This window comes from Procambarus clarkii, chromosome 53 (assembly GCF_040958095.1).
Source record: "Procambarus clarkii isolate CNS0578487 chromosome 53, FALCON_Pclarkii_2.0, whole genome shotgun sequence".
NCBI classification, from domain to species: domain Eukaryota; kingdom Metazoa; phylum Arthropoda; class Malacostraca; order Decapoda; family Cambaridae; genus Procambarus; species Procambarus clarkii.
Window position 1 is genome coordinate 33,578,359 of NC_091202.1, and position 10,883 is coordinate 33,589,241.

General features: G+C 48.5%; 1 protein-coding gene across 1 annotated transcript; it reads right to left on the bottom strand.

Annotated features, from left to right (window-relative positions):
* Positions 1 to 794: 794 nt before the first annotated feature.
* Positions 795 to 10,455, bottom strand: LOC138352494 (mucin-2-like). The gene is made up of 2 exons (XM_069304995.1): positions 9,483 to 10,455; positions 795 to 2,224 (listed from the first exon to the last, which is right to left on the bottom strand). Exons 1-2 carry the CDS (start codon positions 10,453 to 10,455, stop codon positions 795 to 797), a joined length of 2,403 nt encoding a protein of 800 aa, XP_069161096.1.
* Positions 10,456 to 10,883: the final 428 nt, after the last annotated feature.

Here is a 10,883-nt window from a genome sequence, read left to right on the forward strand (position 1 = left end):
ACGTCCCAGCTTTCATCCTCTGTCACCCGCATTCCCCGGCACCCCACGGCGCTGCCACTCACCCGTCAGGTCCTACTGGTACCTCTCTCGGTACTCAGCTCCGGTACACCCCCAGTACACCCTCACCTCGCGGCCCTAACCCCTTCCCCGGTCCCTACACCCCCGGTCTCCCCCCCCCCCCCCCCACCACGCTCTCCGAAATAGTTAGCAATTTTGTAATTACCGCAACAAACGCTAATTGGAGAGCAAAGAGGCAACATGGAGGCGTACGACCAGACACATCACTAACCTTCATGGTTAAACAGCGGTGTTGGAAGATCTGTAGAACGTCTTGGTAAGATTAATAAGACGTGGAACAGAAATACAAGAAGAACAAGTAAATGTCTAGAGAAAGATTTAATTTGTCTGACGTTGAAGCAGTATGTTGGTCGGTATGTGGCGCGGTTGACGCTATGCTGAACTTGAAAGTGCATAAAGATGAAGTAGTCTTAGTCCAGCAACCAGGAGGCCTGGTCGACGACCGGGCCGCGGGGACACTAAGCCCCGGAAGCACCTCAAGGTAAGTCTTCATGCTTGATAGAAATTACTAATTATACGGAAAGAGTGACTTAGTGTAAAGATTTATAAGACATGAAACATAAAAGATAATAATAATAAGTCTTAATAGATTTCTTACGACATAAAACGGTAATGATATGATATAGGAAGATTAACTTAGTAAAAAAAAGATTATCTTGCTGAAAATGACGGTGAAAGATTTTTTGTTTTAGAGTAAACACAAAATAATATCTTAGTTAAGACACAGAGGCTGTGGGCACTAAGGTGGGGCTGGCTGTGGGCACTAAGGTGGGGCTGGTTGTGGGCACTAAGGTGGGGCTGGTTGTGGGCACTAAGGTGGGGCTGGCTGTGGGCACTAAGGTGGGGCTGGCTGTGGGCACTAAGGTGGGGCTGGCTGTGAGCACTAAGGTGGGGCTGGTTGTGGGCACTAAGGTGGGGCTGGTTGTGGGCACTAAGGTGGGACTGACTGTGGGCACTAAGGTGGGGCTGGCTGTGAGCACTAAGGTGGGGCTGGCTGTGGGCACTAAGGTGGGGCTGGCTGTGGGCACTAAGGTGGGGCTGGCTGTGGGCACTAAGGTGGGGCTGGCTGTGGGCACTAAGGTGGGGCTGGCTGTGAGCACTAAGGTGGGGCTGGTTGTGGGCACTAAGGTGGGGCTGGTTGTGGGCACTAAGGTGGGACTGACTGTGGGCACTAAGGTGGGGCTGGTTGTGAGCACTAAGGTGGGACTGACTGTGGGCACTAAGGTGGGACTGGTTGTGGGCACTAAGGTGGGGCTGACTGTGGGCACTAAGGTGGGACTGACTGTGGGCACTAAGGTGGGGCTGGCTGTGAGCACTAAGGTGGGGCTGGTTATGGGCACTAAGGTGGGGCTGGCTGTGGGCACTAAGGTGGGGCTGACTGTGGGCACTAAGGTGGGGCTGACTGTGGGCACTAAGGTGGGGCTGGCTGTCAGCACTAAGGTGGGGCTGGCTGTGGGCACTAAGGTGGGGCTGGTTGTGAGCACTAAGGTGGGACTGACTGTGGGCACTAAGGTGGGACTGACTGTGGGCACTAAGGTGGGGCTGGTTGTGGGCACTAAGGTGGGGCTGGCTGTGAGCACTAAGGTGGGGCTGACTGTGGGCACTAAGGTGGGACTGACTGTGGGCACTAAGGTGGGGCTGGCTGTGAGCACTAAGGTGGGGCTGGTTGTGGGCACTAAGGTGGGGCTGGCTGTCAGCACTAAGGTGGGGCTGGCTGTCAGCACTAAGGTGGGGCTGGCTGTTAGCACTAAGGTGGGGCTGACTGTGGGCACTAAGGTGGGGCTGACTGTCAGCACTAAGGTGGGGCTGACTGTGGGCACTAAGGTGGGGCTGGTTGTCAGCACTAAGGTGGGACTGACTGTGGGCACTAAGGTGGGGCTGACTGTGGGCACTAAGGTGGGGCTGACTGTGAGCACTAAGGTGGGACTGACTGTGGGCACTAAGGTGGGACTGGTTGTCCGCACTAAGGTGGGGCTGACTGTGGGCACTAAGGTGGGACTGGTTGTCAGCACGAAGGTGGGACTGGTTGTCAGCACTAAGGTGGGGCTTACTGTGAGCACTAAGGTGGGGCTGACTGTGAGCACTAAGGTTGGGCTGACTGTGGGCACTAAGGTGGGGCTGGCTGTCAGCACTAAGGTGGGGCTGGCTGTGGACACTCAGGTGGGGCTGGTTGTGGGCACTAAGGTGGGGCTGGCTGTGGGCACTAAGGTGGGACTGGCTGTGGGCACTAAGGTGGGTGTTACGACCCTGGGTTCTCCAGTGGAAACCAGAGGTCAAAATTGAGCTATTAAACTTTCTGGTAGTACAGTTGAGTGCATCTCTAGCGGCAATTGTTTGTATCTTCCCTGCCAGACGTAAGACTATTATTGTTTCTCAAAGAGCATTTAAAGACTGAGCTGGGGGTTGATTATTAAATAATAACATAGGCACCAACTTTGCTTACTAATACTTTCTAATCATTTGTAAAGTAACAATACGTTGCATAGGGGAAGATCTTTAATGTGCTTAGCTGCACGATCAATTAGGCTCCTTCCGGCACCACGACATGGGAGGCCTAGCTGGTCGCTAGGAGGTTCTTCTCTGGCTGGCGTTCGTGCGGACGAGACCTACTCTGTGGCTGCACCCCTAATCTCCTCCCTTCTCCTCCTACTTATTTCCCTTACCCTAAGTTCCTGTACCATTAAGTATTGTATGATTTCTAAGTGTACCTACTCTGGTAGTAACGATTGGTGAGACCTGGGGGTAGTAGTTGCCAGTGTTTTGGGTAACCCTAAGTGTTGTGTTTTGTATTAGGGTACCACGTGGGGTCTCACTACCCTAAGCTGCATCCAGCTTCAGTGCTTATCCAGTAGTACTTTACCCTAGCTTGTTATTAGTGTAAACCTTGTATCCTGCCTATGTGGACCAAGGCTTTTAACGTAAGATAGTGTGGTAAAGTTATTATTATTATTGTTATTGGTGTGAGTGTATATGGGGGGTTGTTAAGGGGTTAATAAATAAGTACATGAATTACAGAGTATCCCTTCTTCCTGTGTGGGAGTGCATTGATCAACCCTTAGACTAACATATATGGTCTAGTAGCAAGTTATTACTACTGTGGATAGTTTATTTTGGGGGCCGGGCCTTTTAGCTCTCCCATATTTGATACTCTTGTCTTCTAACTACCCTTACCCCTTAATAGTACCAGTACCCCATAGAAGCCCCACTCACATATATTTATAACAAGTGGTTGGCCAGTCCGGGAGGAACATTATAAGTGTAAAAAATTAGATTCTTGAGTGCTAAAATTAACATTTTTTGTTTTCCGCAGAACGGTTGTGTGCTAGCCTAGGGTCCAGCTCATCTAGCAAAGGACATTCTTGCACTGACTGGACACCCAGCTGGATCCCTTCACGATTAAGGTTAGTGTGGCCTTGTGTTAGGGGCCGTGCAAATTTTTGTTTTTTTCCAATTTTTATTTTTTAATTTTTTCTTTGGCTGGGAGCTAAAATTATTAGTGATGTCATCTGAAATGCAGAGACTGGCAATGGAGCCTTCAGTGGTAGAGATAAAGAAACTTAAAAAGTCTAATTTAGTATTGTTAGGCAAGGAATTTGGCCTAGAATTAAATGACGCGGATAAAAAGTGGACTTTGGTGAATGAAATATTACAACATTGTATTGATGAAGAACTATTGGCAAGTGATACACCTTTATGCCAGCCTAGCCAAGCAGAAAGTGCAGCTCATAAGGATAGAGAATTAGCTCTAGAGTTAGCAAGAATAAAATTAGAGGAGCAAAGACTCAAAACCGAGGAGGCTAGAATTAGAGCGAATGCCACTGGACCTCCACCTGCCGGGGATTCAAACCCCAGGCATTATGAGAAAAAGCATAATTTGCCTGAATTTTCCGAGTCAGACCCTGAAAGGTTTTTCAACCATTTTCAGAGATTGGCCATGTCCATGAACTGGCCAAAGGAAGAGTGGGTGAAAATCCTACAGGGAAGACTTAGGGGTAAAGCACAAGATATTTTTATAAACATGCCTGACGACGAGTGTTTCGAATATGATAAAGTCAGGGAATGTATTTTGCGGGCATATGAAATTACTCCTGAAGCTCACCGCCAAGTTTATCGTAACCTTAGGCCTATTCACAACCAACCGCTCACTGAATTTGTGAATGATCAAATTCGATTGTTTGATAGATGGATTCGCTCTGCGAAAGCCGAAACATACGAGGCTCTCAGGAACTTAATTTTAATGGAGCATTTTATAGATATTATGCCAGAGAATGTTTCACAGTACATTAGAGGAAGGGTAGAAGTAAATTCTAAAATAGGGGATTTGGCCAAGTTGGCAGAAAACTACCAATTGGCGGGCAAAAGGCCCAATAAAAATAATTATACCCCACAGAGTAGCAAAACTTATACCCACAGCCAGTCCAGACCAGCTCATTCTAACCCTTTAACTAATGCACCTTCTGTTTCAGACATAACTAACCCTGTTAAAGTGTCTAGCCCCACGGCACCTAAGGGTGAACCGAAGGGTAATTCTGTTAGTAATGTCTCTTCTCCCCGACGTTTTTGTGGTCACTGTAATCGTTCAAACCACAATATTAGCCGTTGTTGGCAACTGTACCCGGAAAAAAGACCCAATGCTCTAGTTGTGACACAGGGCTTGAGGCCTTCAGAAGGGTTAGGGAGTAAGACCTCCAACCCACAGTGGTTGGACTTGCTTACCCCATTCTTATCGAAAGGGAGACTACTTTTGTCTGAGGGTTCTTCCTGGAAGGACGTGGTGATCTTCCGAGACACCGGTGCCATCCAGACTTTAATTTTAGAGAGTGCGTTGCAAGGTGCCAACACTCTCGACACTGGAGAGGTGGTACTGGTCGAGGGTGTCACTAGTGATACTCGAGCAGTACCCCTCCATAAGGTTACCCTGGAATCTGATTTCCACAAGGGTGTTTGTACAGTCGGAGTCACTTCATACCTACCTTTCCCTAATGTTGATGTAATAGTTGGTAATGATTTAGCAGGGGATAAGGTAGGGGACTCCAGACTGTCTATTATGTTGCCTACCCCTAAGGTTTGCCTGGATCCACCCGCCGCAGAGGATAATGTTGTGTACCCTGCGTACGCGGTGACCAGGTCTATGGGACTTAAATGTAAGGGCAGCCCTGTGCTTGCCAAGGTGGTAAATCCCGAGGACACAAGGAACTTTCCGAGTGGTGAAAACCAAGTGGACCTCGCGGACACATTCATGGCCCGACTCGATGACGTGGCCGAGGACATTGTGGAGAGCCTGCCACCGCCATCTACCGAGAGTAGTGGGGAGGTGGAGGAGAACACTGTTGAGCCTCGGCCAATGGCATCTGACCAAGGCCTAGATGCCTCCTTGAGTGAGTTACAGAAAGCTGACCCCACTCTTGCAGATTGTCATGAGACAGCTGTCTCTATGGAGGAAATTGTAGACGCAGCAACTGGGTACTACTACAATGATCGGATTTTGATGAGAAAATGGAGACCACAGAGTGCTCCCTTGTCAAATGAGTGGGAGGTAGTCCACCAGGTTATGTTGCCGACCTGCTATAGAGAAAGAGTTTTGGCAGCTGCTCATGATGATCCTATGGGGGGACATCAAGGTATTAATATTACGTATCACAAAATTTTAAAGTATTTTTTCTGGCCCAAGCTGAAAAGCGATGTGGCAAAATTTTGTAATGCGTGTATTGTTTGTCAACTGGTTGGGAAACCAAACCAGACTCCACCTAAAGCTCCTCTAAGGCCTATTGTCGTGCCAGAGGAACCATTTTCTCATGTGGTAATGGACTGTGTTGGACCATTGCCTAGAACTAAGTCTGGTAATATTTACCTAATCACGATGATGTGTATCACTACTCGTTACCCAGAGGCTTTTGCTGTAAGGAACATCCGAGCAAAAACTGTTGTTGCTCGTATGTTGCAATTTTTTTCCACTTTTGGACTGCCTCGGGTCGTGCAAACTGACAATGGTACTAATTTTAAGTCTGATATTTTTGAGCAATTTTGTAAGGAACATGGAATAACTCATAAGGTTTCCAGCCCATACCATCCACAGAGTCAGGGGGTAATTGAACGTTTCCATCTAACTCTGAAGCAGATGTTGAAGACATCCTGCGAGAGTTCCCACACCTTCTGGGATGAGAACTTGCCATATGTTTTGTTTGCGGCTAGAGAGGGATTACAAAGTTCACTGGGTTGTTCTCCTTTTGAGTTAGTCTTTGGCCATAAAGTTCGTGGACCCTTGCAAATTTTACAGGAGAATCTGTTAGGGAACGTAACGTTAACCGAAGGTTCGGCTTTCTTTGCGCAACACCACCAGAGACTCAAGGACTGCAAGGCGGCTGCATTAAAGTATCTTGGCAAGGCCCAAGAAAAGATGAAAGAACGTAACGATGCTAAATCTAAGTTACGGGTATTTCAGCCTGGCGACCCTGTCCTGGTATTAAAGCCTCGACTAGGGAACACTATGTCCCACAAGTACGAAGGCCCCTACATTGTGACAGAAAAGACTGGGGACCTCACGTACAAAGTGAGGCACTCTGACAAACGTAACCAGGTAATGCTCATACATGTAAATCGACTGAAGAAGTTCCAGGGCCCCAGGCCCATTGCACTAACCAATGTTTCCATTTCCAGTGAGAGAGGGGATGATTGTTCTGGGGACCCAACTGATCTCATTTTCAATAATTCTAGTTCTGTGAATGCTGTGGAGGAGGGACTGTCCCATTTGCAGATGGCCCAACGTGAAGAGGTGCAGTCGTTGGTTGATGAATTCTCCAGTCTGTTCGGGGAGGTCCCGACCAAGACTGATGCCATTTGCCATGATGTCGAGTTGACGGACTACACTCCCATTCGCCTTCAACCCTATCGGATGAGTCCCGAAAAGAAGGCCATTGTACGGAAGGAGGTCGACTTCTTGCTCCAGCACGGCCTCATCCGGCCGAGCCAGGGCTCTTGGTGCTCGCCCTGCCTTTTGGTCCCCAAACCAGACGGCTCCTGGCGATTATGCACCGACTATCGGCAGCTCAACAAGGTGACCATTGTGGATGCCTATCCGCTGCCCCTCCTCGAGGACTGCATCGACGAGTTGGGAAATGCCAAGTACGTTTCAAAATTCGACCTCTCGAGGGGGTATTATCAAATCCCACTCACTGAACGTGCTAAACAGCTAACTGCGTTTGTGACACCCGAGGGTGTTTTTGAGTATCAAGTGTTACCGTTCGGCTTGCGTAATGCTCCTGCCACGTTCCAGAGACTCATGAACTCTATACTCGCTAAGGTGCCAAATTGTCGGGCGTATTTAGATGATATCGTGCTGTTTGACAGTAATTGGGCTGACCACATAGCTAGGTTACGCCAGTTGTTTGCCATCTTGAAAAGGGCAAATCTTACCTTAAATGCTAAAAAGTGTCATTTTGGCCGAGGCACAGTGACGTACCTCGGTTATGACGTGAGCCAAGGAAAAGTGTTACCTCGGCAAGATAAAATCAGTGCCATTCTGGAGTATCCAGTACTAAAGTCTAAAAAGGATGTTCAAAGATTTATCGGTATGTGTGCGTACTATCGACGTTTTTGTCAGAACTTTTCCAGTGTTGCCACTCCTCTCACAGACTTGTTGCGGAAAGCCGTTAAATTTAAGTGGTCATCAGACTGTGCAGAGGCATTTAAAAATTTGAAATTGATCTAAGCTTCCGCCCCAGTGCTTGCTAGTCCAAGGTTCGACCGACCGTTTAAAATTCATGTTGACGCGTCTGACTCGGGTGCTGGTGCAGTGTTGTTGCAAACTGGGGATGATCAGGTGGAACACCCAGTATATTATTACTCTGTGAAATTCGACAAGGCGCAACGCAATTATTCAGTGGTAGAAAAAGAGGCGTTGGCGCTAGTGTTAACATGTAAAAAGTTCGAAGTTTACCTCACAGGTAATATAGTGGAAGTGTACACGGACCATAACCCACTAGTCTTCCTGACTCAGATGAAGGGTAAGAATAAACGCATCCTCAGGTGGGCGTTGTACCTACAGGACTTCAATCTTTCCATTACCCACCTACCGGGCAGACTCAACGTGATAGCCGACGCTCTGTCCCGGTTGCCTGAATAACATTCATTTGAGCCACAGAAAGCCATGTACCAACTGTAATGCTTTAGTTAATTTTTTTTTTAGGTTCTCCTGTGACATTAAATATTCCGTGTCCAATTTATTTACTTCCCTGTTCTTTTATTTTTTTTGTGTATGTTTTTTTTTCTTTCAGAGAACTCCTTTGTATTTTTTTTGCAGAGAAATTGTTTTTGATTGATTTTTTGTTTTTGTCATATGTTTTTTCTTTTTATTCTCTGTATACTCTTACAAAAAATATGACTACTATTCTAGTAGTCACATTTTTTTTTCTCTGAAGGGGGGAGGAGTGTTACGACCCTGGGTTCTCCAGTGGAAACCAGGGGTCAAAATTGAGCTATTAAACTTTCTGGTAGTACAGTTGAGTGCATCTCTAGCGGCAATTGTTTGTATCTTCCATGCCGGACGTAAGACTATTATTGTTTCTCAAAGAGCATTTAAAGACTGAGCTGGGGGTTGATTATTACATAATAACATAGGCACCAACTTTGCTTACTAATACTTTCTAATCATTTGTAAAGTAACAATACGTTGCATAGGGGAAGATCTTTAATGTGCTTAGCTGCACGATCAATTAGGCTCCTTCCGGCACCACGACATGGGAGGCCTAGCTGGTCGCTAGGAGGTTCTTCTCTGGCTGGCGTTCGTGCGGACGAGACCTACTCTGTGGCTGCACCCCTAATCTCCTCCCTTCTCCTCTTACTTATTTCCCTTACCCTAAGTTCCTGTACCATTAAGTTAAGTATTGTATGATTTCTAAGTGTACCTACTCTGGTAGTAACGATTGGTGAGACCTGGGGGTAGTAGTTGCCAGTGTTTTGGGTAACCCTAAGTGTTGTGTTTTGTATTAGGGTACCACGTGGGGTCTCACTACCCTAAGCTGCATCCAGCTTCAATGCTTATCCAGTAGTACTTTACCCTAGCTTGTTATTAGTGTAAACCTTGTATCCTGCCTATGTGGACCAAGGCTTTTAACGTAAGATAGTGTGGTAAAGTTATTATTATTATTGTTATTGGTGTGACTGTATATGGGGGTTGTTAAGGGGTTAATAAATAAGTACATGAATTACAGAGTATCCCTTCTTCCTGTGTGGGAGTGCATTGATCAACCCTTAGACTAACATATATGGTCTAGTAGCAAGTTATTACTACTGTGGATAGTTTATTTTGGGGGCCGGGCCTTTTAGCTCTCCCATATTTGATACTCTTGTCTTCTAACTACCCTTACCCCTTAATAGTACCAGTACCCCATAGAAGCCCCACTCACATATATTTATAACAGTGGGGCTGGCTGTGGGCACTATGGTGGGGCTGGTTGTGGGCACTAAGGTGGGGCTGGCTGTGGGCACTAAGGTGGGGCTGGCTGTCAGCACTAAGGTGGGGCTGACTGTGGGCACTAAGGTGGGACTGGTTGTCAGCACTAAGGTGGGGCTGACTGTGGGCACTAAGGTGGGACTGGCTGGCAGCACTAAGGTGGGGCTGACTGTGAGCACTAAGTTGGGGCTGGCTGTGGGCACTAAGGTGGGGCTGACTGTGGGCACTAAGGTGGGGCTGGCTGTGGGCACTAAGGTGGGACTGGCTGTGGGCACTAAGGTGGGCCTGGCTGTGGGCACTAAGGTGGGGCTGGCTGTGGGCACTAAGGTGGGACTGGCGGTGGGCACTAAGGTGGGGCTGGCTGTGGGCACTAAGGTGGGGCTGACTGTGGGCACTAAGGTGGGGCTGGCTGTGGGCACCAAGGTGGGACTGGCTGTGGGCACTAAGGTGGGCCTGGCTGTGGGCACTAAGGTGGGGCTGGCTGTGGGCACTAAGGTGGGACTGGCTGTGGGCACTAAGGTGGGCCTGGCTGTGGGCACTAAGGTGGGGCTGACTGTGGGCACTAAGGTGGGGCTGGCTGTGGGCACTAAGGTGGGACTGGCTGTCAGCACTAAGGTGGGGCTGGCTGTGGGCACTAAGGTGGGGCTGACTGTGGGCACTAAGGTGGGGCTGGCTGTGGGCACTAAGGTGGGACTGGCTGTGGGCACTAAGGTGGGCCTGGCTGTGGGCACTAAGGTGCGGCTGGCTGTGGGCACTAAGGTGGGACTGGCTGCGGGCACTAAGGTGGGGCTGGCTGTGGGCACTAAGGTGGGGCTGGCTGTGGGCACTAAGGTGGGGCTGGCTGTGGGCACTAAGGTGGGCCTGGCTGTCAGCACTAAGGTGGGGCTGGCTGTGGGCACTAAGGAGGGACGACTACCTGTGTACATCTATCTACACTAGCGAACACCCCGTTACCGTAAAGCCAACGATGGTGGAGCTGCCACCTTCAGGGAGCCCTAGAGCTGCCACCTTCAGGGAGCCCTGGAACATTGTCAACAGGTTTGTGCCAATAGGCTCAGAGACCCTGGACACCAGGGCTGGATGCTCACTCAAGGTCCTGGAGGAGATGGAGTGGAACTCACTGGGAAAACCAGAGAGACAAGAGCAGTAAAGTTTTTTCTGTTCCAGCAATTATGGGTCACATTTCAGCTAAATAATACCTGATGTATCTTGAGCACCGCTGTCAAGGAGACAGTAGCCTCATCATAACTAAATTTGAAATAAAATGCTGGAGCAAGTCTAGGGCAAGACCAGTGGCTAATTTACATACCACTGAAGGAATTACAGTGACTGTTGCTTTATGTTGGTCATTCTC